The 27016-nt window shown below is 38.1% G+C and overlaps 1 protein-coding gene across 1 annotated transcript in view; it reads right to left on the reverse strand.

Moving 5' to 3' along the window:
* Positions 1–825: 825 nt before the first annotated feature.
* Positions 826–27016, reverse strand: part of GNA12 (G protein subunit alpha 12) — a 31167-nt gene continuing 4976 nt past the window's right edge. The window contains exons 2-3 of the mRNA XM_026858971.1: positions 9195–9245; positions 826–8158 (exon numbers count right to left, since the gene is read on the reverse strand). Of these exons, the coding sequence (XP_026714772.1) occupies positions 7589–8158; positions 9195–9245 (621 nt within the window). The 3' untranslated portion in view covers positions 826–7588. The remainder of the gene's footprint in view (positions 8159–9194; positions 9246–27016) is intronic.

The following is a 27016-nucleotide window of genomic DNA, read 5'->3' on the forward strand; positions in this document are numbered from 1 at the left end:
CCCAAAAGCCTGATGTAGCTGAGGACCTAACATTTCCAGTGATTAGTAAAAAGGACAAAGGACACTCTATGAATTGTCTCAGATTGTGTACCTGCCAATGTAATTGATTAGGCATTAATAGTTAACACCAGAAACAATTAAGACTTGTGACTTAACTCTGCCAGATGTGACCTTTTGAAGTACAAGTGAAGAAAGGTTAACGACATTCCTAAGAACTGGAGCTGGAGTTCTGGCAGAATTAGTTGCTGCCAGGATGGCAATGCCACAAGACAGGGGCGACTCTCCAAAGGTCAATGGCTCTGCACTGCCGTACAAGATACCATGACACATAAACGAGTCCAACAGCGGGGACTGGCACTGGAAAGCAGCAAGTATAGCTTCCACGGCTATTATCAGATGCTACACAGCAGAAGAGGAATCTCCAACAGGTGTTGCCAACTCAACAGGCTTAATTACCTTCTCTTGCTGAGCTTAAAATACATAAGCACAAACTCTAGCTGTGTCTCCCCTTCATATTCCCATCAGTTCTAATGCCTAAGTCAGTTACTGAAATGCTACAGATGAATGAGTTGGAATTTTTATACAGGTTTTATCAGCCTTCAGTTCCTGGACACACTTGGAAAGGATTGATTCAGACCAGAACTGGAGAGGTGGGAGATACATTAAGATTACAGAACAAGATTTTATTGCATGACAGCTGTAGTTTCATGGAGTCCATGCTGTAATTTATTCAAAAAGCAGCTCTCTTGCAGAAAAATTTTCAAATAAAGCAAAAAATGTCACTCCAGACGCTGTTGAAAGAGAAAAAACCCATGAAGAACAGTATAACAAGTCAAGTTTTAATAGATTTATAAAATTCATATATACAAAACAGTAAACTAAGTCACCAAAGCTATAAAATACACTTTTTACACATCACAATATAATTTTATCTAGTACACAGTTTTCATAAATTGAAACTATTACAGCAAGTAGCTGCTTCTATCATGGATGCTGTTTTGGTGCTAGAAAGACACTTATGTGAGCAGTCTGGAACTGTGCTTTTACTTTATGCATTTTTCACCTTCTTTTAGTTTGCCACTGTTTTTAAAGTACTTCCTTGTGAATTGTTAGAAAATTAAGGCTAAACTCAGGCCTTTCTTGCCCAATGCAGTGAATTAGTTAAAGAAAAGAATGATATTGCATAGTATGTGTGTTACAATGCATAGGCACCAGAGAGCAAGTAAATTGCAGAATAAAAGATAACATTAATTGGCTTCCTAGCTACATGATTGTGTCACGAGATAACTTTGTGTTTTGTCAGTTTTTCATATATATTGATTCCATAAACAAGACAACTCATCACAAGAGCAATAAATACTAGCCATTTTGTTAAGTGGAGTCTCACTTTTTAACGTGCATCATCAATTCAAGCTCATTACACATTCCAGGTAGCAAAACCTGTTCACTGTAAAAACGTTCATTATCCTAAAGAGAGTTAATGGCTTCAATGCAAGTGGGAGTCTGAATGCATGTTTCCAAACCTAAGTCCACCAACCACGCTTTCCAAATCTCATGAGCCACTCAAGTATCATTTCTCTTCCACATCCCCCTTCTCCCTGCTATCTTCTCTCAGCTTTTGTGCCCAACCACCTGCACACAAGCTCAGCACAAGAGATTGATGGGAAGTATTAGCTGAAAAGCAGTGCTAGTCAAAATCTCTTACTTCCCTCATAAGATGCTCTCTCAGGTCCTACTTATCCAAAGTTTTGCTCTCCATCAGTTGTAGTTTTTATTCAAATAATGGAAACAGTCTCTTACCTAGCCATTCCCCTGGAATACTACTCATGCTCTGGTATCCTGAAGGAAGTTTAAGTAGCTGTTAGAAAGGAGTAAGATGCACTGTCTGGCCAGAGATCTGTATACTGTATTTTAATAGAAATTTGAGTTTTAGCACCCAGTTCTGAACAGATGAAGAGATTTACAAGGGAAGGGTGTGCAGCTGCAGCAGTGCTGGCCTTGTGAGCCTGCTGCTGCTAATTCACAGGCAGTAGCTGTCTGGAGTCACTCAAAGCTTTTGGGGTCAATGCAGATGGCATTTCACTTCAATACAGACAGTCTTCAAGCACCATCAGCTTTTGGGATCTGTTTAGAAAATAGCTCCCCTCTCTTGCTCCCTTCCAACATACTTTGGCTTTTTTAGCAGAATGCCTACCTTGGAAGTCAGTGTCGCTCTTTTTTTAAATCCAACTGATTATTTTTCACATCGGACAGAAGATGACCTTTGGACATATGCCAAGAGCTAAGCTGTGATACAGTTCATCAAGCCAGGCACAGCACCACTAAGCACTGACAATCTAGTACCTCCATACTCCCCACCTAATAAGAAAACAAGCATATCAACACATAGACAAACTTCAACACTGCCTTCCAAATGCCATTAGAAAGATAAAAACATCAAGAATCAAGCTCAACTGTCCAACCACCAAGATGAGCAAAGAGACAGCATCACCTGGTTATCAGAGCAGCAGTTTCAGCTCCAAATATCCTGGTTTTACTCATTTCCACCTATGTAAAAAAAGTTAGTGTTAAAACAAAGTGCCCACTTCACAGCACAAAGCAGAGATCACCCCAGCTAATTACAAAACAGGTAATATTAAAAAGCACTAGGTCTTGTATTGTCTTGCCAATTACTTCCTCACTAGGCTACAGTCCTCATCTAGAGGTGTGTGGAGTCAACATTAATTCAGGCCAGGCCTGGCCCAGACCATGCCAGTCTTCCCGATCCATAATGGATGCTCCTTAGAAATCTGTTAAAAAGTCATTTACAAAAGTAGGCACAGATGTTTTATAGCTGCTACTGAAACACCCTACCCACCACTTTGTGTTACAGGATTAATAGAGTGTACTGAGGTAAAGAGTTGGCAGTGCTGTATTAAAACCCCTGACTAAACCATGTGATTTTATACTAGAAAAATGATATAGAAGAGAGAGGCTACTACTAAACTTACAGGCATCAATACAGTTCTCATCATGAGAGACTGGTGTATCATGGAGATAAGAGTGTTTGGTTACATGACAAGCTGCACTGTATGGAGGTGTTTGCTACTGCATATTGTGCTTGTGTCTCAAGCTGGCATGCATCAAATTGTCTATCAATCCAGTAAGTTCTCCTCAAAATTCAATGACACAAGTCAGGTGTCAAAACTCACTATTTGAAAATCAGAGGGGCCTTTAACAGAAATCCTGTAGTTCCATGCAGCAGATTTTTTTTTTTCCCAGAACTAAAGAGGTATATACATAGAAGAGACTCCATAAGTTAATATCCACAAAGACAACCATCTAAAGGCAAAGGGCTTGTTTTCTAAAATGATATGCTGTGGAAGGTAGCTGTCTGTTGCTAAAGAAAGCTGCTGGTTTCTTCAGTGGTTCCACACCAATTCTTTTAACTTCTCTAATTCTACAATTCTTTGCAGATTACAGTAGCCAGGACTGGTGAATACCCAAGGGGGGATGGGAACATGGAGATGGGGGGATGACACGCAGACAGAACGGGACACGTTTTCCAAATGCACCGTTTTTCATATCAAAAACTACTTTTGCTATCCTAGTGGAATTACATTTTTTATCTGCAGTGCCACATAGAGATGAGTTCTTCCTGCTCCATTTCACTACTTTTTTTGCCATTAGTTTCTCCACTCTGTCTGCTTGGCTGAGGTTCAGGCTTTGGTTGGCTCAGAAAGCCTGTAAACAGTCAGTCATCTTCAGGAACTTCTTCATGCTTGTAACATACCTAGTTCTAGGTTTTACACAGCACTATTTAAAAAAAGGAATATATTATCAAGTTAACTAGTCAAATAATCTATGCTGCTATATTAAGTAAGATCATTTCTTTGTATAAAACTGGAAGCATCTTTGAGTTGTAGTGTAAAGTTGAATGGCCAGTAATTTCCACTCCATAATGGATATTAATTCAGGATATTAATTCATTTTTAACATTAAGAGCTATTTAGTTCCTTCAAAGTGACAACTGCCTATTAAATATGTCACTTCCAGAAAACTATTCTTCCTTTTTAATTCCAATTCACCGTGTCAGCTCATAATGTCATCTAAGAATTGTTCAAGAGAATGACAGCACCGTCATCTGAAGGAATGGTACTGACTGACAAGCTCTATAGCTTAAAACCTGTTTTGAGGACAACAAATACAAAGGAATGTTTGATAAATGCATTTAGTTAGCTTTTCTACTTAAACTGCAAGATTACCTAAATCTCTCCTGCAAGCACATGCTGCAAACACTTCCTCTTTTAGTCCCTGCAAGAGACAAACCATTTGCAACACACCATCACTGGTCATTGACCTATGGGTGTCAGAGGAGAGACAGTAAAAGGCTGTGTGCTTGGGTTTTTTTTTGTTTTTTTTTTTTTTTTTCCTTTTAAATGTAGTTGTTCAAGGCCTTCTGATTATCATCCTGCCTGTGACCCATTTCCTGACTAGCCAAATGAACAATAAGCCTATAAAGTTAACAAAACCCAATGTTCTCTCCAGCTGTGTTTACCTGCAAAGTTCTCCAGGATGTCACTTAAAATAAAGTTTTCTATTTGTTGCTTGTGAAAGGACTAAGCAACTGACTAAGTCTGTCCTGAGATGTTTCTGAGATCTAAGCTACCTAAGTCCTGCTTTAGTAATTAACTGATTCACCATGAGTTTCTGACTTTGCTATACTACAACTTCCCTTGGAAAAAACCCAAACCCAAACCCAAAACTCCTCAGTTCTGGCAAGAAGTGGAGTGTATTTTGCAGAGAAAGCTGTCACTCAAAAAAAAAAGAGACCTTTTTAGTCACAGGCCAGATCCTTTGCAAACTTGAGAAGCCCTTCACTTTTGCAAGAAGTTTCCTGATCTTGGGTTCCTGGTGTGAACCATCACTATGAAAGTTTCACAGAACACAGTGCCTAAAGCCAAACTGATGATCTGCAACCTGCAGCATCACACTTAAGCTGACTTTATCAATAAAAAGAAGAAAGGCAATAATGGGCCTGAGGTCAAACTGGTTCCCTAAAATTCTGATATAGTGTGCAAAACTGCCATACCGTACAAAAAAGGATATGATTGAGAGCTCAATAAGAGATATCTCATGCTGTTTCTTTTCCAGGTGCAGATTGTTACTTAAAATAGAAGTTGCATTATTAGCTCTGAACAGAGTTTTAAATCTGTAAGGTGACTAAGGATACAAAACCATGGATGAGCATGAAGAGAAAAGCAGAACAGGAAATTCCATGCTATGACTCCCAGGTAAAACTACAGTAGATTCAGATATAAAACTGAGGTAATTCTTGAGAAAAAAAAATACAGTTGAAAAGGAATGTTTAACTCATTTGAGAAAACAAGCATAATATTAACCCATCTAGAAGTTTAGTGAAAGAATAAAGCTCAGAGCAAACTAGGAAATAAAGCCAAATCAACCCAGAAGTCAGGTCAACCCACAACTGCTTCCTCTTTCCCAGTGTCTCGTGTGAAGTGGAAACTACTATGAAGAACTCCAAGAATACCTGAAAGCTTTGAAAACAGTCTTAGTCTTCAGCCAAATGGGCTAGCTTAGAAAAACAAATCTTATATGATGAGTAAACTTGTTTGCATCGCTCTGTGTTGAAACATTTACCTTTTCAAATGTAATAATCTTAAGAGTTTCCCCCCCCATCTGAATATTAGAGTCACATAACATTTTTCCTCTTCAAGGTTAAAAATTAATAAATATTTAAAAGAAAGTTGGTCCTGGCAAAAATAAGACTTGTTATAAGGAATCTAATTCCTGTTTAAGTTTGCTCAAATTTAAGTTAGACTTTCCCATCTGCAACTTTTCAGTTGCTTCTTACCTCGATACTGTGTGCATTACATAGCACTGAAATAGCCACATCTTTTCCACTCTGAAGACTGCACAAAGAAAGCCAAGAGACTGCCACATTAGGAAACTACACAAAAATACTGATATGAACATCTGCAAGCTTCAGAGAGGAAGAAAAACTCCAGATTTTATCCAAATTAACATGAAAGGACAACGGAACAGGACTTTTTTTTTTTTTTTGACCACATTTCCCATGGGATTACCAGCTGAAGTAAAACGTTGCTTGTTTTGACATGCTATTACAGGCTTAAAGGGGAAAAGAACTCCAGGGAATCTGCTGGCTTTTTACAGGTACAAACAGCCCTTCAGGTTTTATTCTTGGATAAAAACTATGACAAAAATGGCACAGTAAACTATGTTTGAAAATTACCTAAAGGATAACACTACAATGTTGATATAAAAGGCAGATCTTCAGTTTGTTCATGTAGCCCACTGTAGTAGAAAAGATCAGATATGTCTGTACACAAAAAAGGCACCTGACAGTTAGTTACACAGATTGAGAGCAAGGAAATTAACAGTTCATATCATCATTATTCATAGCCTCTTGGAATTTTATGCACAAACCACTACCCAAAATGGGCCACTCCAAACTTGACTATACTCAGATTTACATGGGCATTACTATAGGCTAAAGATCCCATTAAGACACAGATTAAAGGCTAATTCTACAGCAAGGTCTTGCTGTCCAAATACATCAGTGCAGCTGTAAAACTGGGATCTCTAGGGTGTTCAGTCTTCCTATCATGTCAGCTGTTAGGAACTAAACAAGCAGCTGCTGCACTACCAAAACCTTTGTTTAAGAGTTTAATCAGCATTCAAACTTTTCAATATAGATAAAGTCCTGTCATGCAAGACACTGAACCTTCACAAATGCTGCCAACTGCGGGTGTAAGAACAGTGCTGAATTTCCATGAAGTACATCTCACTCGAGCACCTACTGTGCAGATACATGGTCAGGTGCTCTAGCACAGGCTGTTTCACCAAGGAAATCAGCTTTGCTGTGATGTAATACCCTTCACACATAGTGCAAAATAAACCCTTCTCTGTATCAGCGAGGCCTTAACTTCCCATCCAATTTACTCCAAACAAGTTTCCTTATACAGTTTTAGACTTTTGCCTCAAGAGACTCATGCAAAACCTTCAGACAAGAGCTGTGCATCCACCTTGATAAGCGGATTCCAGACCCTTGGCAAAGCTGAATGTGCACACAAGATCTGGTTATAGTCCTAAGGGTTAAGAACAGAACTTCCATTAACATTCTCCAATAGAGCTGCCAATCTCCTTACATTTACATTAATTTGATCAGATCAGCATCTCCAAACTACAAAAAAAAGGCAGTTTGTATGACTAGTGTCTGAAGAATGAGCATATTCATTTAAAACAACATGTCTTCCATGTATGGTTTGTCAGATTTCTTTTTTTCTAAGAAGGCAGAAGGTGGTTGTGTTATTCAGCATTCCAAACTAGGTACAGAACCTACAACGGCCATGTTTCAGTAGTGTTTCTAGTCCAAATGATTCAGTAGCTAACATCAACATTTGACTCCTTCGGCCTATAGCTCCTCTGTTTGGACTGGCTAGTTTACAGCATTCCTGAGCCAAGTAATTAGCATGGGTCCTACACCACATGCAAGGGCCATAAAGAAAGGATAAAAACTTTGATCTAACCCTCTGGCAAATTTTAACAGAACATCAGCTGCTCTTCTTCACTGCAACATAATATCCTTCAGATTCTCTTGAAGGATCGTGTCCTTCACGGCATGAAACACAAAGCGGATGTTTTCAGTGTCTATGGCAGTGGTGAAGTGATGGAAAAGCGGCTTACTACGGTTTCTCCTCTTTCTGTCAAAGCACTGCACCAGATAACGTTGAACATCTTCTAGCCTGTGAGGGTCGCCTTTGAAGTCCGAGAAATACTTCTTAATGCTGACAGTCTTTACCTTCTCTACAAGAAGATCCATCTTGTTGAGGAATAGGATAATAGAAACATTAAAGAAAAGCTTGTTATTAACTATTGTCTCAAAGATATTCATGGACTCCACAAGTCTATTTGTGCGCCTGTCTTCCATGAGAACCTGATCATATTCACTGGAGGAGACCATAAACAAAATTGAAGTTATTCCATCAAAGCACTGGAACCACTTTTGACGCTGAGATCTCTGTCCACCTACATCCACCATCTTGAAAGGTATTTTTTTAATGATGAAATCATGCTCTACTATCCCCTTGGTGGCTTTTCTAGCCAGCAAAATATCTTGTTTGCTGGGGAAATAATTCTGTAAAAGAAAAGAGAAAAGTGTCACAAAAAGTCCTTCAAAAATGCTGGCTAATGCCAGAATATTGAGGCAATGGGAAAAAAATATATCAACAAGAGCCATGTTTTTTTTAATTATTAAGTGAATAAATACTCAACTTCAAAATAGTGAACTGCTGACCATTTATCTCAACACGTTGGTAAACAGCTACAGAAGATCTCAAGACACAGGAGAATAAAAACACAGGACTAATGCAGTTGTTCATATTTTTACCCTTCAAGCATAATTTTCAGGCTGAAATCTATTTTTTTCATTATGAAATTATTATCTACAGTGTTACTGCCATTTAGGTAGTGTTCAGTAAAGCAGATCATCTTTGAATGTCATCACTGAAAGGATTCTTTTTTTAAACATAGTTTTTCACAGTTCATTACTCATACAAAGGACATCTTGCAAGCTTTAGTGGAAATACTTCTTCAAGGTTCACACTCCATGACTAGCGAATACAGCAACATGTTCTATCACCGGTTGGGGCTCAGCCCACCACTATAGAGAGATTTGTTTTTCAGAAGCTTATCACTGTTACTATTTAGGAAAATCATGTGTCTTTTTTCCTCTTCCAAGTCACCTGACAGATGTTTTCATTACAGATTTTGAATCCTACAAGTGCTAATACTCTTTTTTTTAATCTGGTAAGGTTTCATTCTGCTACCTTAAATAGCACCAGCCATCATATTGTCATAAGTGAATGAGATCCAGAGAGTGAGTAGAAGGACTGGTAAAAGAAAATACATGCATAAACACAACTTTCATAAACAATACTAATTGTCTGCCAAAAAGACCCCCAACAAACAAATACAGCAATTACTAAGCTTCAGTTTCATAAGGCTGGAGTTTACTATTTCTAGAGAAAGAACACTGAAGTTATTTAATGCATTATTATTTAAAAAAACCAAACCAAAACAAAACCCAAAATAACCCCCAAAAGCACTAATCATAGCACACCCAGGGTACCATTATCAATTTAAGCTCCTCTCATTCAGAAAGTATGTCTTACCAGCTGACCGATCCGATCCAGGTTATCCAGGAAGTATTTCACTGATTCACCCTGTGGAAAGGGAAAGAGATGGGAACTAAGCTTGTTTCCAGAATAGCAAATCCAACTGAACTATAGCCTTTTCACTTTTCAACATGCACTGAGGTCTAACAGGGCAGTATCACGAGTGGAAGCTTGGACAACATCCTGATATGCTTCAGCAGCTGGAACAACAGAGGAACTACATAGCTTATTTCACATAAACTGCTGATAATGAAGTGGAGCTGCCATAATACAGTACTGACACAATAGGTAAACTAACATTTCTTCTAAAAGCAATTCTCTATTAGTTCTAGAAAAATCTGAATAAAGATTTAGTTCTAGAAAACATCTGCATAAATGCTCAAATCTATCTAGTAAATCTTACAATGAAAAGGAAGTGTTATTAAAATCAGTCCTTTGGATTAAAGAATTAGTTTTTTTCCCCTTGTATGATGAATGCAGTTAATTGACACTGAGTGGGAGTAAAAATGAAACAAGTTTATAAGAAACTGATATATTTTGTTTAAAATTCATGACAATGAACAAAAGTATATCCTAGACTGCTTGGCATATCTTTAGAAAAGTGAAAGATTTAAGTCACTCACAATTCACGACAATTTAAGCTAGACTTGCTTGTTAAAAAAAGGAACATTCTGAAGGACCTTCTACAGATAGCTTCCCTTTTAGGTTCAAGAGTTTTAATAATGGATTTGCTCATAGTATACAAAATCCTTTAGCAATTACACTGAAAAGAATATATGCAAATGAAATTTATTCTTGTGTGAAAATGTGTAAGAGGTTTTGTGGGGGTTTTGTTGTTTGGTTGGATTCTTTTGTGGTTTGTTCATTTGTTTGTTTGTTGTTTTTTTGTTTGTTTGTTTTGTTTTTTTTTAAAAAAAGCTTGCCCATGTATCACACTCCAATCAAGTGCCACTTTGCATTAGTGGATACAATAAGCCCTGCACACACTTTTTAGAAGTAATAAAATTATTTCTATATAGATGCAGACTTTAGTTCTGGACTGAAACTACCTTTGGCAGAAGCCCCTTCTTCAAACAGTGCCCTTTCATTTCTTCAGAAGAAGATGATCTGTTTAGTAAGAAAGTATTATTCGTTGTTTAGGACACATGTCTTGCAGTTATAGCCATGTCATAAGACTGATAAAATTGAAAATCCTGCTGCCTTTTAATACTTCAAGGCAGCAAAACACATTACATATATCACATATGAGGACCATGTCACTACTGACCAAACTGTCAGTAGTGCTGTCACCAAGTCACTAATTCAAAATGAGAACATGCTCAAACTACTGCCTCGGATTCCAACAGCAATAGAAATTCTTAAACCATACATTCTCCTCTACACCAGAGGCTTGAGATAGCATGGGAATAGAATTATTCACCCCCAGTACAACTGTAAACAGATGCCACCACAACAGTTCATTTTGAAGACTCAGGCTGGAGATCAGAGGATTCAGTGTACTGTACAAGTACATGCTTTTAGCATAAGGCATAGGCAAAAAGGACCCATAGCTTACTACTTACTAATATTTAAAAATGGAAGTGTCTTTTCATATAGGAGAGAGAACACACATTTGCAAAAACTACCATGTATTGCAAAAGATTTACAGAGGATCACTAGCAGAAAAAAATTTACTTTTTTTGGGAGGGTGGGAAGTTTCCAAAGAACAATTGCTCTAAGAGCTTCCTTACAATCATGAATTTTCATAAGGTGAAAGTAATTTCCTGTATTTTTTGGCACTCTGTTGGACTAGAAGAGATACCACAGACCACATGAATAAGAGAAAAGGTCTTCCTGTACAGCGTTAGTCATATTTAGGAGATGTGAGAGCCCAAAAAGAAAAAGGTCACTGAAGCAACAAGAAAACCTCTATCTATTGTGCTCTGTCCTACACAATGCCTTTAGATGTGCAGCAAGACTGCGAACGGGCCATCTCTGATACAACTTGTTCCTGTTTTCTACTCATTGCTTTTAGAGTCCTTGCCTTGTCCATACACCCTCCCACGCTGAGAGCAGGAAACAGCTGTACGCACGTAAACTGCTGGGACACACAAGCAAGTTTACCTGATTTACAGCTTCTGCCTCCTCCGCTTCCTCCCCCACGCATCAATCAGTTTAACGTTTTGCACATTTATAAGATGGTAAGAAAATAATCTGATTAATGAAAAAGAATACATGTTCTGTTCTGCAGTGATTTAGGGAAACTAGGCTCCTCTAGTTTCTTACACAGCTCTTTGTAACACTGCAATCAAGCCAAATTATGCATTTTGAGAAACTTTAAGCAGTAATTGCAAAACACTTGGATAGCTGGGTAACCAAGTCAGGTTGCTGGAACAGGTGTGAACACCATATGCATGGTCTGACAGATCTGAAGGTGTCTAAATATTCTCTTCTAGCACAGAATTCAAAGACATCCAGTACTTGAGTCAAAATAGCTGTTTCCAGTCAAAATAACAAATCCCTGACAAGCTCCAGAGGGTTTGAAGTTAAGAAAAGCTCAAAACATTAAAGTACACAAACCTCTTGAACAAAAAAAACCCCAAACTAACCCAACAACCCCCAAACCCATACCACACACTCAAGCCCCCCTACTTTAAAGATGATTCCCTGATTTAGTCCTGTGTTACGGCCTACGGAAGTGTGGATTCAGTTCCTGCTCCAAAGACTTCTTGAGCAACCTTGCTCTACATCTTGGTCTGACTCATGGAAAACTTGGCTGCTTCTGGGAAGTGCATGGGGCATTTCAGTTCATCCAGCAGGCAGCACAGAACAACTGCAGGCAGCACCAACTGACTTGAATAACTTGGAATGTATTTAAATGAGGAGAATACAGGAACTCCAGGTACTAATATTGTGTCATATTAGTATTTTTAATCAGAACAATTGTATTAACTGAACATTCCTCTATCTTTAATTTTTTTCCTTGTCATCCAGGGAAAACTAGATAGCAATATTAATCAGATCTAGAAGTCACATTTATTTAGCTTTATATCAAGCTGCACTTGAATGCAATTTTGAAATCCATCAATAAATTATTATTTATGCAAAACTATCTCATGCTTTGGGTACTATACAAAAATATACATGCGTGTGTGTATGTGTGTATATATATATATATATATATATATATATATATATATATATATATATATATATATATATGTGTATGTGTATAAAAAAATACACACAGTTTATGAATTGTTCATCAAGGTAGGTTTTCCATTCGAGGTAAATTACCAAAATAAAAAAGCATCAGCTCCCCTTCTCACGTTGAACTATTTTTTTCCTCTTGAAGACACTGACCATAAATAAATTGGTTTGGCATTTTCAGCATAAATTTTTAGTGTCTCTCCAAAGTCACCTAACAATTCAAAAGCTGGATTAGCACTTCAAATGCTTTCCTTTTCCAGATCTTAGCCAGTTATTTCTGGTTCACTAGTATGACTAGGGGCAGCAAATATTTGCAACCGATTCATCAGATATTAAAAATACCTTTATGCAGATTGATGACTTCAATCACACTATTTTAATGGTTCTAGTGAAAAAAAAAAAAGTAGTTTTCTGAACACTGCAATCTATTTTGAACTATGCTTGCAAGCAGCAAAACAGAAATGAAAGCCATAAAAATTATTTATACTATATTTAAATACCTAAAGATAATCACAGCACAGTGTGTTTACTTAAAAAAAACCCAAACCAACCAAACAAAAAAGGTTCAGGTCAGACTTGTCAATCTTTTACAAGCTGGTGTATCAAAAAAACCCCGTGTCAGCTCAAGAAACTTCCTCAGATCAACTACATTCACCCAAGACCGTTGAGCTTCTGTCTTTTCAGATTTATGAAGACTCAACTCTTCTTTTATTTCCCTGTTAGTATACTATTTCCTTTTAAAAATACTCTAACAATATTCATTAGTAATATTCTTAAAATCTGAAATACATTATTTCATTTTAGCTGGCATGGTACTTGGATACAAAGCACCATTCGGTCACAGTCACAGCGAAGTCTGTCAGTGAAGCATGTTCATACTGACTTTTAAAAATTATTTTTAACTACTAATAGTCTATTAGTATATTTCACATTTGAAAGTTTTATCAGCAAAGCCTGAGATGACCATCATCTATTTTGTTGTTGATACAAACCAATTAGTAAGAAATTAAGATGTCAAAATGCTGTATTCCATCCATACCCTGTGCTTTCTGGGACAGTGGTAAGCGAGGGAAGAGCGACCTCCGAGTTATGAATTTTACATAATTCAGGTACTCCTTTTTAGTACACCAGAGCATAGTATAGACCATTAGTCTTCCTTAACTTCTTGCTCACCACACAAGAGTTACCACAAACGCTTGGATGATTCATTCTCTCACTGCTAATCTCTTCTCCCTCTGCAATACATATCCTCTGAGTAACAGCTTTGCCAACTGGGACCAAGTGAAGGAATAAGAGATGCTGTTCCCATTGTTCAGTAGGATGAGTCACTGCACATCTGGGAACTTGGGGAATCAAGAAACACAAACAGAAGGCCTAAAATGAGCCCACAAGTTCCACAATGCAGCATCACTACTGGATTATTTAAAAAAAAAAATTTACTCTTTTTTTTAAACTTTGCTATGTGCTGTATAAAGTTTAGTGAAGCCAGAGAAAATAGTACAATTTTCTAAAAAACTGACTGGTGGAAGAGAAAGGGAGGAAAGGTAAAATGTAAACATATACTCTTGCTTCCTGAAAGAGTGTTCTATAGTTCATCTTTTATATGCTAGATTATTTTGAACACAACATTCTCAAGGGGCAAAAGTCACAAAATTAACAAATTTTTATTCTATATGTTTTGTACTATATGAATGTCACCTTAACACTTGCTCCTGATTTAAGTCACCACAAAAATAACTAATTGAATTTAACATTTCTGTCCCTTCAGGCTAGGTTCATAGCCTATAAGAAATCTCTCCACAGAAATATTACAACTAATCTGGCATCACTGCCTTTGCCACTGATAGACTCATTGCAGAGGGCATGCAGAAAACACTTGGGCAGAGTTCTCAAGCAGTATTCATTTCATGAAAATAAATGCACAACAGATATGTAGATTGTTTTAAAATGCCCATAGAAACTCAGTAATAAGAAATGTTCTGTAAAACTAGAATTTATCAACTTGTCATTTAACTCTCAGCCAGTTATTCAAAGTGACAGTTGGTGCGATCAGAAATGACAGTGAAACATCCTATTGTCCAGTTCCCTAAAATACAGACTCATTTCAAACTTTTCCTTCTGAAAAGCAGTTCCTCTAAATTCTGCTCTGAACTAAAAGACTTGAAAGGGGATCCTTTGTTCCAAATTGGCTTTTTTCCTTTCCTTGTCCCAAGGCCTTTTTGACATAATATTAATTTAGCCTTTCCTGATCATTCTGTCTCTGGCTGCTAAATTTAGAGGGCACAGTTTAAGGTAGACCTGTCAGTCTTCGCTTGTTTCAGATGATGAATTAAACCACACAGGAAGGAAACGTTTTACCTCAAGGAAGCATATAATACAGACCTAAAGATTCCCACAAATACAGAAAAACACACAGAGAAGCGGATACTGTAAGTAACTACCACAAACTGCAGCTGAATCTGCAAGTTGAAAGCAACAGTGATCTGAATAAAAGAACAAGGGTCTCTGTATCCCACCCTCCATTCAGGAGTTGTAAACCATTCCACAGCAGGGCCGAGAAACATATCGGCCAAGAAATCCAAGAGACCCCAGAAAGAAGTTTGGGAATCTCCCAGCCTTTAACCTCTGAGATCCCAGATACAGGAACAGGATGGACTTCAAGCGCTGATACACAATTTCATCTGAAGTTGGCCTTTATATAAGGTACTCCAAACACCAATGCTAACTTTCAATGGTAACTTGCAAGTGAAATCTTTATTTTTCAGACAAATTCCAAGACCTCATTTCTTCCATGTTTCCTGGGATGTTGATCATCTGTTGATTGTAAGGGGTTTAAATGTTACAATTTCAGATGTTTCATAAGAGCAAGATCTCCAAAGCTGAGGCCTAAGGGATGAGCAAGGTTACAAGCAAAGAATGAGGATAAAATAAGTGGCATTTGAAAGATGTCAGAGACATTAGATCAGCTAAGTTTTTGGGTACTGAGATTAGAACCCAAAAGCTCACCAGCAGACACACAGGAAACGCTTTTCTTAGCAAGACCTACAGGACAAGCAGCAGATTAACATCCTGCCACCATAATACATATATATCCTTTGGAAGTGAGCACGCAGACACGGCTCCAGTTCCACAACTGGTTTTGTTCAAGAGAAGTAGTAGTCCTTTACTAACCCTGAAGACCCAGGGTTAAAATTCTTATAAGGGACAACTATAAACAACTTCCCCTCTCCAAACCTGCAGGCTCTTCCAACAGATTACTTCAAAATCTGCATTTCAGCCTCACTGGAAACAGGGCATGGATTTACTACAGCCAAAAGTGTGTTCTCTACTCTGTGACAGCTGATGAATTAAGTATTATTTTCCAAGGAGATAAGCAAGTCTGTGCTTGTTAAGAATTCACTCACAAGGATGCTGAAGTAACCTCAATTATCCTGAAATGCTGATGCCCATGCTACGCTGTAGTTCTGTTCTACAGATGTTCTACATCCTGTCTGGGCACTGAAATTTATTGACACAAGACAAACATTAATTTTTCACTTAATCACCAGTTCCAAGGCAGAGACTAACCACTTCTTCATATTTAAGCCATACAGAATTCTAACTATCAAATCTCTTTAGTGTTATTTAACTTCCTCCTTAACAACAGACTGAGCTACTGGCTCCCATCCAGCAACTCCACTGCTTATCCAAGTTGCTCCTATCTGTACCCTACAAACATACCAACTACAAAAAATAACATTTGGTTCCAAGCTTCTTCTAAAAACTACCTCTTCTTTCTACTACATAGTCGTACAGTGTTAAAGTTTGAAAATACTTTAAAAATTCATTGTTTGTCACCTTAGTACAAACAGGCAATGAAAAAACCCGTTTTTCCAAGTCAGGATGGCTTTCTATAAACTCATCCTACATGACACACTGGCCACACAGTATGCTTTACAGTACGTGGGTAAAAAAAAATAGGTGATAATTATTTATTTATTTCCCCCTCCAAAAATCTAGGCTAATCTGAGCTCACACCATCAGTGGTAAGATTTGTGGATCCCTGTGACTGAAAGAAATTCTAGACTTAGAGCTAAGAAACACTCAACAGGAGCAGAGTTCTTGTGGTGAAGGGCAACTCCTACATGTGTTAGCTTTTCCCAGCAATTAAATACAGCAACTCTTCTGAAAGTGCTGCAAGGAAAAAAAAAAAATTACATTTTTTCCCCTGAAATTCTAGGTGTTTCTACATCAATAGGATATACATGAGATTAACTACCCTTGATACTATGTTAATAATTCTGTCCCTTTGTCTCCAATATGCACACTAGCCACAGTGCCTCAAGGAGGAAAGGAATGTTCTGTTAACAGACTAAGGCAGGCTCATCCTACACTATAAGCTTCAAGAAACAATAACAATCCCTATTGCTTTGATTTTACTCCTGCTTACTGTGTCTTCATCACTGGTATTCCTGCTTAACAGATTTGCAGTGACTGGAAGAAAAGCAGGTGGAAACAGAGAAAAGAGTACTGGCCACAACCAAAACACGAAGATGCACAGTGCAATACAAATGGTTAAATTACTGCCCTTTTAAAAAAATAATTATAGAAAAATCCTTAGCCAGACTTGCACATCAGGTACAGTGATTTAGCATTTTCTAGCCTCCACTGACTAGCAGCTAGCAAGATTCAAGGAATCTTTACATGGAAGAATCATGGTTATGTTGAAATGACACAAAAAAGTCTGATTACTGTACCCAGCATCAGCAGTGCGCCCAGCTCACACACACTCATCCTGGCATGAGTGGACGACAGACCTAGTCATAAGCATCCCATGAAAGGATTCCTTCCTGTTTCCCTGCCAACTGTCTAAGCGAATTCATTGTCTACAACTGCTGCCAGAACCCTTTCATCTCAAACACCGGAGGTTCTCCATGAAGTTGAACTAACACGCGCCAGCTCAACTTCTCATTCCAAGCACAGTCGGCTAAAACGCACAAGAGAAGGCAACTGAAAGCAGCAATCTTGACACAATTAAAAGAAAGTCCCGAGCTGTAAATGGAAGGATGGATCCAACATTCTGGCTAGTCACTAGCAAATTATCCCATTTATTCTCAGTGGGCAGCTGCCATGCAAAAAAAAAAAAAAAAAAGGGCATTTCCAACTAATGCACCAGTATTTAGAAGCAACTGGATGTTTTTACAAATCACCAGAAACTATGTACAATCACTTTATTATGTGACCCTAGTCTGACGCTTTGTTTTCAGCAGCTCAGTATGCAAACCTGAAGCTGGCTTTGTTTACAGAAGACATCTGCAGAACTAGAATAGACATTGACAAAAAAAAAAAATTACCTTATGAATTAATCTAGTCAGCAGTGCTGACTATCTGATCAAGACTAAATCACAAGTTTACCAGTGAGTTTCCCTTTCAAATCTTATCAGATCAAGGGATGGGAAATAAATATCTTGGATCTTGTAGGCTGAAAAAACAGCTAACACCAGCCATGAGAGAATGTTGAGCTTAGACTTTTCCATGGCAGGTGGCCAGCTGGATAGCTAAGCAACTTGAATGCATTTACAACAGGCATAACCTTGAGTATCTCACAGAAGGATGATGCCTACTCCACTTCACCACCAAAGCACTTCTTGCAGTGTGTCCTAATGCTCCACTTTCTCTGGAAACATCAGCTCAGACACATTTTACTGACATTTGTTTACATCTGCTGTTAAGGTGACTGTAAGGACTGAAAAAAGTAATTTATCCCTCACAGTTTATTTTTTAAAAAAATATTTTCTCATTTTTTCTGTATCTGTACAACCAACACATTTTTAGATGCAATGTAGACTAAAACCATGGTCTTGCTAGATTCAGAAAGTTATGAAGTATTTGGAAAGTTAGGTTTCAGGTGGAAATCAGACTGAGGTAAAATGCAACTTAAGTCTTAGTTGCACTCAGGTGTGCTATTTAACAGTTTGATTCCTATAAAACCAAGTGTGTAGGCAGCAGAGTGCAGAAAAAAAAAAATCTCACCTTGCTCACATTATTCAAGTTTTTCACCATGCCCATTACCTCAGCACTCAGCACACTTAATGACAGAGAACATAAGGCTTACAAGTCTGAGGGATTCCTCAAGCCAGTTTTTGTGTCTGATTTTCAGAAATTATTTGCCCTAGAAACAAAAATCATCTTTTTCAGTCATGGCTTGACATTTGTTAATTCTAGAAGACTTACAAACACCGAACTATGAAGTGCACCACTTCTGCCAGCTGTTAGCATGCTGGCTTTCCCAGTGACTTCTCAAATCAGTTGAATTTCATGACATATACTAGCTCGCTCTCGGCACTGAGAAGCTGCTCAGCATCTCATGTTCACCCACTTACACCAAAATTGGTATTGCCTTCTATGAAGTCTGACCTTCACACGCACCTGTAAATCTCCTAGATCACTAGGGGTCAAGTTGTCTCCGGTCATATGCCAAGAACATTTATTTCATTAGTTCACAGCTGTACTTTGGATCTGTGAGAGAGGGCTTCACCCAAGAAGTGACTGCCCTCCCTATAACCTCATCTCCCCTGCTCCAGTGCTGTGACAACACTGCATATCGAGTCCAGCCAATGAGTGACAGTGAACCTCAAACAACCTTTGGTGATCTGAAATAAACTTCAGTTCCTGTTCACAGAGTAGTCAAGTTTTCTCTGCGATCTGATTTGTAGTCATTATCTTAAAACACTTTTCATTTATTCACATGCGGTCACAACAGACCATTTTTTCCAAATACTCTCTCCCCTACCAAAGGTTTTTTCAGCATGAGGAGAAGGGAAAAGTCCTTCCAAATTTGCACTTAAACTTCAGCACCATTGATAATTTAGTTAAAGAAGATTTCAAGTAACCTAAACTTCTTTTAATTTCATTTTAGAATTTGTTCCCTTTCAAAGCATTCAGGATTGTTTTTCCTGCATTTTTCACTTCAATCCATTCTACCACACAATTCACATCATTATTTTCACTTACGAAACAAAAATTGGAATGGATTTATGCATATTAAAGCTGTTCAGGTACTGATTCACTAAAGGATCAGACATCCCTAAGCAAAGACTCACAAGGTGAGATGGGTTTGGTAACTGCATGAACAGCTGTAATAATATGCAACTCCATCCTCTTTTCATGTGCATCTACAGCCGAATCCTTTGACAGTTCTCAATCATTATAAAGCTACTGTCTTGAAGCTCAGGCTTATTAGAAATGACTTGCCATGGAGGAAAAGCCCACAAAGTAACATTTGAGTCTTGTATCAAATGGAAAGCTTTATTTGTAATCAGCGTCACTTGCATCTGCTTTATATAAATTAAGCACTATAAGCATCTGAAAACTAAAGATGAAATAAGCGATTTGAAATAAGTGACAGCTTCCATCCTTAAGGCCTCATCTACACAGGTAAATTAATCATGCCACAGTGGAAACTGGAGTGGGTTTAACAAACTCCTACAAGCTGTTGAGCAGACTAGCCTATAAAAAAAAAATAAAAAAATTAAAGCCTCAGTCACATCCTACTGAAATACAGAGGGAGAAACAGTCCAGCCATGCAGATGGCCATCTGAACTCCTTGCAACCTAGAATGCATGTGCTGGACTCGAGAAGACAGAAAAAGAAAACATAGTAGGTGCTTCTTTTGCCTCCTGCCCACATCTAGCATCATTACCAATTCAGTACTGTACTCTGACCAGACTGAAACCAGATGGATCAAAGTTTTAAATACACAGAATTCAGAGATGGAATTAAATGGGAAAGAATTCCACCAATAAACCACTATTTTTTTCAGTTTGAGATTTTTTTACTGAGTTTTCCAAAGTAGAATAAAGTGAGTATCAAGGAAAGCAAGTCAAATTAAGAGGCTTTGGGGGCAGGGTGGAGAGCAGACCTTCTAAGGACAAACACCAACAGTTTGTTCAGGAGTAAAGCCAAGTGAAGCACAAGTCTGCCACAGTCTGAACTGCAGGAATCTGTGTTGTATACAGAGGAGACATTTGAAAGGTGTCAATAAATTACTTCTCTGAGCAACATGTTTTCCACTTTCTCAAACAGAAAATCTTGCATGATGTTTCCAAGAAGTTTTCCTCTCCTCCCCCAAATATTAAGTCAATAATAGAGCAAAATAGGTTTACTCCACAGACCTGCTTTAAGTATAGCTGCAAACTAATGCGAAGGTGGAGACCAGGCTGCCTTCTGCCTTTGTAACAGAAAGCCTTCCAAGCTAGTGCAGGTTCAGGAAAAGAAGCAGAGTACTCTTCTTTGAGAAGACAACAGCTCCGCTCTTTCCGTTACTGTTCAATCATCAGCTGGTCAGTTGTGGTAGCACAGAACCTCAACAGATTTTCTGGAACAGTATCATGTTCAGATGCATCCTTCATCCTTAAGTCATCTATGAAAACTTCCACTGTTGCACAACTATCATTTCACATAAACTTAAAAGTCAATAACTGTGTTTCTTCCCACCCACTGCTCACCATCTCTTCCTTGACACTCAATACCTGTGAAATGGAACCTTGACTTTGACTGGTATGCAAACACTTCAGATACTCCAGTAACTTGGAACACAAACATTGTAAAAACTGAAGAGCATCCTCAAGGTACAGGCATTTTATTTTAGCAGGAAAGATTTATGGAGGAAAGGAACCATTGCGTGAAACGAGGATCAGTGAGATACAGACACTGCCATCATTCCTTGACAAGCACCAGGTTAAGGTGCTTGTGATTGCCTGTGATGACAGCTGCTTGTTCCACCAATGCCACAGCAGGTCACTACCTTGGCTGCACTTACAATCAGTCATAGGGTTACACTCTGCCTCAGATGAGCTTCCCAATTTACACCACCGCTTCCAAAAAACACTTGTGCCAACATAAGCAAGAGCACAGTGCAAAGCAGAACTCCCTAAACCACCATTTCCTATTGCTCACTGAGATTACTCTATCATAGGACTACAGCTCAAGTTAAGTTCTATCCTTGCACAACACATTGAGTAAAACAATGTTTTAAGGCAGAGCAGGCTTGTTTGGGAGACAGCAGGAGCAGGGGTATATAATAGAAGAAAAGTAGGCTAAAGAAAATCACAATCTTTTCAAGAATTCACTGCAAGAGGATCAAGATTTGGGATAACTAGCAAGAAGACAACGTAGCCAACTGAGCAAGCTGTCACTACGTATTCTTCCTGCACTTCCCCTTTCAGCTTTCTGCCAGGTCCTGTCTTTTAAAGAAGAGAGACTCATTAAACACAGTTCAGTCAGTGTGACAAGTTACAAAGAACTTCAAATATCTGTTCTCTCAGGTATAAAAATCCAGAAGATATGCCAGTAAGACTTCCCCATAAAAACAGACCTAGTTTTCAATGTTTTGCTTATTCGTTCATCTGTGCCTGCTACTTGTTCTTGATCCTACCCAGCTTACTATAAATTAGGTGGTTCATGAAAGCCTGAAAGCATTCATTACCCGTTATCCTATTAAAATCAGTGGACCCTTTGAAAAAATCCAAGCCGTAGCTTCTTACTGTTTCTCCTAAGGGAACATTTTAGAGAATTTTTAAAGACACCGATTTCCCTTGCTCACTGTCTCAATTCTAGGTGGAGAGAAGGAGATCCAGTAACAATATGAAAGAAAGCTGAATTACTACAGAGAACATACAAATGATGTGCAAAAAGCTGACTTGTAATACTGGAACTTTCTGAAGTGCACCATCAGCACCGCTCCTCTGAGCAGAGTGAGCCATGTCAGGGAGATAGGCTTAACAAAACTATTCACCTCTTCTTTTGCAGTGCCTTTTTTTTTTGGGTCCTAATTTCCTGAAACCAGCTACAGGGTCAGAGAACTAATAATGTGCTAATACAGCACACAGGAAGCAGCAGGAGTCCTCTCTTTGCTTTTACACAGCTAAGACAGTCTTCGCTGGGTCTTCAAATAGTACACGTAGCTTTGATATACCAAAAACTTTGAAAACCTTATCATGGTAACACAAATATAAGTCTCCATTTCAGTTACATCTTTGAGATTCAAAGGTTGAAACCAGTCTGACAAGTGGAGCCCTTCCACTAGAAACAATATTCTTTGTTTATAGACTGCAGTGTAAACAGCCAAATATTAATATATCTGTCTCTGCATAATGCAGGGGTTTTGTTTCAACTAGAATAAAAATTGTACTTGTGCTACCACAGTTTTAACTTATGCATGTACTCCTTACTTAATATATGAGCTCTCTCTTGCTTCCACCAAATTTCAGTAGGAATTCTATTAGACTTCCTTAAACGTACAAAGAGAGCACCTTTAAATGTACTTAACTTGCTCAGATTTCTGGAATACATTCTCATTTCTGGGAATCTCTATGGAGATACTAGCTGCCAATTTTGAAATCTCTTGAATTAGAGATCCATTAGAAACTTTCTGAACATGAAATTAAATAGCATAATCAAAAGCTAAACGCTGCTCACTGGGTTGGGTTTGTCTCTGCCCAGAACTTTCCTGCACACTGGAAAGGGATAAAGAGATTACTCCAGTGGTTTTTAGCTGCAGTTGGGTACTGGCTCAGACAGCCTGAACTGAAAGTTTCCTTCCTTGTTTCTCACAGCATGTGCCAGCATTTCTTGATGGGAATGCAAAGATTAATTACAGCTGTACTTGCTCTGAACAAATCCTTATATTCAATACAGTTCTGCAAGAGTTAGAGTAGCACTAATTAGGGCTTAGAACAACAATCCTGCAAGGATAGACACACTGAGTATTTTTTCTAATTATTTTATGCATAATAAAATTAAAGCTTCTTTGCAGAAGAAGGGATGGCATTTATTCTCAAGAGTTGGGAGCCAAAAGGACTTTTTCAGTCTAAGAACATTAGATTTTGTGTTTCAGTGCTACTGCTGAAGGTAAGACACCAAACTAACCACTACCACACGCATACAGAGAGAGTCAAGGATGAGTACAGTATCTATTCTGCAAATCTTTTGGGATACCCAGACAGTTCTCTAATGGGCTCAATTACTAAGAGGTAAAGACAAAAAAAGTTTGTTCTTAATAAAATACACATGAGTAAAAAGAAGGCTTTCAACCAGAAAAATGGCAATCAACAGGCAAGATGCAAATTCTCATAATGAATTTTCAACATGGGAGCTGTATCTGTGAAGTTGTTTCTCTCATTCACCTTAACCACACCAAAAATACAGTCAGGATTTATTGGCATCTGAGGGCCAAAAGCAAAAACTCCTACAGGCAGCCTTACACAGTACCATAAAAATACAAGGCCTTTTAATCTACCTCCAAGAACCTAAAAATGAAAAAGTAAGACCACACAAAGTCTGTATTTCAACCTTTTGGTAGCCACAGACAGTAGGGCATTAATGCACTCTACATTTTACAGACTTTAGAAGTGATTTTACCCTAAGTTTCTGATCTTTAAATAAATAAGAAAAAAAAGAAAAATTGTAGCTGGGAATTCACTATACAGAGTACTAGAACAGCCAGTAGCACAGCTCTTCTTGTTCAGTGTCTCAGTTCCCATATGGTAGGCATATCAATTTCTTGTTATCCACTTATTTATTATGTATGATCTGCTCATTACTTTCCAACTTATCCTCCCAATTCCATGCAGGCTACATTTCATCCAGCTGTTGCATTTTGTCATAACCTAAGGCCAGGAGCAATTCAAGGCAGGAATCCTTTTATTTTTCCACAGAGCATTTTGTACAGAGGGCTTTAATCCTTGGTTGAGACTTCAGGTAGGTATTGTAACAAATTGCTATTCTCTTAACACTTTTCCATTTGCACTGTTTTGAAAAGGTCATAATTCATCATGACCCTTCTGTTTCTTGTTATTTCCCCCCAATAGCAGCAAGTATTTAAGAACAGCTAATAACTGCTTTACCCATCACACAGCTTTCTATGGGTGGTTCTGCTTGAGAGAACAGCTTCTATCATTGAGAGAAGACATTGCACAAGTGGATTTTGCTAGAATTCGAAATTATTTGCAGTGTAAAATTATTTTTGACTTTTGATTCTCTAAATGGGTTTGATCCAGCCTACTTTAAATGCAAGTTCTCACATCTTTCTCCGTGGCACTTAAAGCAAACTGAGATTATCAAGTGAAGCATTCCTTGGTGTAGGTGACAGACAATGTGTTATGGAGAGATCCTCAATGCTGCCTCCTGCTCCAGCTTAGTCCTGAATTTGAATCTCAGTGACTGTCAAGACACAGTAGTGCTGGTACAGCCAAACACTGTGCTGCTCAAAGAGTTCTTCTGGTGGCAGCAGGCACATTAACATATCGTTTAAGCATTTATTTTTAGAATACTGCAAATACGAGGAGACTGAGCATTTAACTTCTGTAGATGCAAACTGACAAACTATACAGTATTGGCCAATACCCACAGAATTTTGTGCAAAGGTTTCCAGCTGCATTTTGCTTTATGCTACCTCTCAATTTTTAAAAAAACCCAAACTGTAACTCACTAACTCTCACCTCCTTTAACAAAATGCCACTCTTGTTTGAGAGGTCTTGCTTGAGACTTTGATCTGAAAAAAAATTTCCTATTTGGTGTTAGAGACAGGATTAGAAGCCAGGGGCTCCAACTGCTAGTTCTTCCTACTACAGACCAGCCACAATACTTTGCAGTATTATACTTGTACAGCAAAAGTTAATTGCTTGTTTAAAGATGAGTCAAACTCTATAACTCAACCATAAACTTTTGAGGTCTTGGGATTAGAGGACAGAACTAGAACTAAGAATTTTGCTTTGGACCTCTGGCACTTAACTGCCACAATACTGGCATGAAACCCTCTGTGGTATTTAACTCAAGAGAAACATCTCCATAACTCACCCTGCTGTATGAGTCTAGAGCAGGATATTGTTATTCAAGCTGCATAGTTATTCAAGCTGCATAGATAAAAGTCTGCAAGTTAACAATCTTTTAAATTAATATGACATCTTATGTCAGATTAAGCCATTGTTTCAGAATTATAACATATTCAGATTATAACAGACTATTACTGTTATTTTTATTAACAAAGAAGTGGCAAATTTAAGGGAAGGCTAAGATCATATAGCACTATGATTCCTTAAGTGTAAGAGCTAAGTTCAAACAAGTCTATATACCATCCACTGCATCACAATTAACTTTAAAAAAACCCATATAACATTGTTAGACACAAATGTACCTGACTTTCAGCACTAACACTGTATAATTAAAAAATACCAAGTCTCAGCAACAGCAAACGTGAGTTTCTGATGTGAAGCACTACTGTCAGTCCACTGTTTTTAAAAAATTTTCTAGATCAGAGTGGTATGTCCCATCCAGATCTAGAAAAGAAAAATCCACATAGTTTCCGCAGCAATAATCTAGTTTCACAGGAGTCCTGCAAACTCAGAATACCCAAACAAAGCTCCAAAGTAATTTGGCAGAGAGTTGCTGCCTAGTCCCAGTTACGTGCATTAAATGGTAACAAGATTTCTCATGCTGGCACTTTAAACAATGTGGGTATTTCCTTTGTACATCTTACCAGCATTGGTCAAGCCCCAATGGATTTCGCTAATAAAATATGTGAGTTTCACAGCTTTATAAAGATGATTTCTTTTTTTTTTTTTTTTTAAGCAACTGTAATAGTCTCTTCTATAAGCTCATGTTCAAATGGTAGTTTGCAAAAAAGAACAGCTCATTTTTGTGTTATGGCCAATTGTATAAGCTGAAGTTGATCTGACACTTGGTATTTCCTCAAGAGGACTCACATTAGCAAGTGCATTATGTCAATACCAAGCACAAGTATTCCTGCATTTCAGTGCTGCCCTATATAAGCTGAAAGAAGAGTGAAATATTTAGAAACAGGCTTTTAAGGTTACCTCTACTCGGCCCTTGCATCTTAATGACAAGTGATCAGTTGGAAACATTTTACTGGAATCAAGAAATCTCTGTTAAAGTGCACTGAAGAATTCTGACAAAGTAGAGCCCACTCCTGCAGATTTCATTGAACATGACACTTCAAAAGTCACCTACTTCTCACATCCAGTCAGTACTCTGCTGCCCAACCTCTCAATTCACCTGACTTCTAGAGGCAGTCAAATGCTGCCACATAACCTCCATCCACTACAGCAGCTGGTATATGGCCTAACTCCTGATCATCTTACATTACTGCCATACCTATTATTTCTGTACCAAAATAAAGACCTTTAAGCAACAGTTTGTCCACTCTGAATCAAGAATTAGTGTGAATGACTAGTGCCTCACCTCTGTACTGCCCAAAACACACAGCTGGCTGCCTATGAGGCTTTGAAACCATCAGCTCCTCGTGTAAGGAGAATGCAGCAACAAGCTATACCAGCACAAGGACCAGGCTGTTCACTATGCAGCATTTCCAGCACACTATCTGTTCTGGCAGGCGTAATTTAACCACTTTGATTTATTCAAGTGTCTGCTTAGAGAAAAAAAAAAAACAACAAAACCTACATAGTTAATTCATAGGGGAGTGACTCGGAAGTGACTCATGTCCTATTACAAATATTCCCAAACCCCCACACCTCAAAACACCCAGAGAATGGTGAATCAATATAAAAGAAAGGGTCTTTAAAACATTTTCCAGAGTCTTCTCACATCCAAGGCTTCTGAGGCTCTTAGTATTT

The sequence above is a fragment of the Athene cunicularia genome (assembly GCF_003259725.1).
Source record: "Athene cunicularia isolate RWA chromosome 14 unlocalized genomic scaffold, athCun1 chr14_part1, whole genome shotgun sequence".
Lineage (NCBI taxonomy): Eukaryota > Metazoa > Chordata > Aves > Strigiformes > Strigidae > Athene > Athene cunicularia.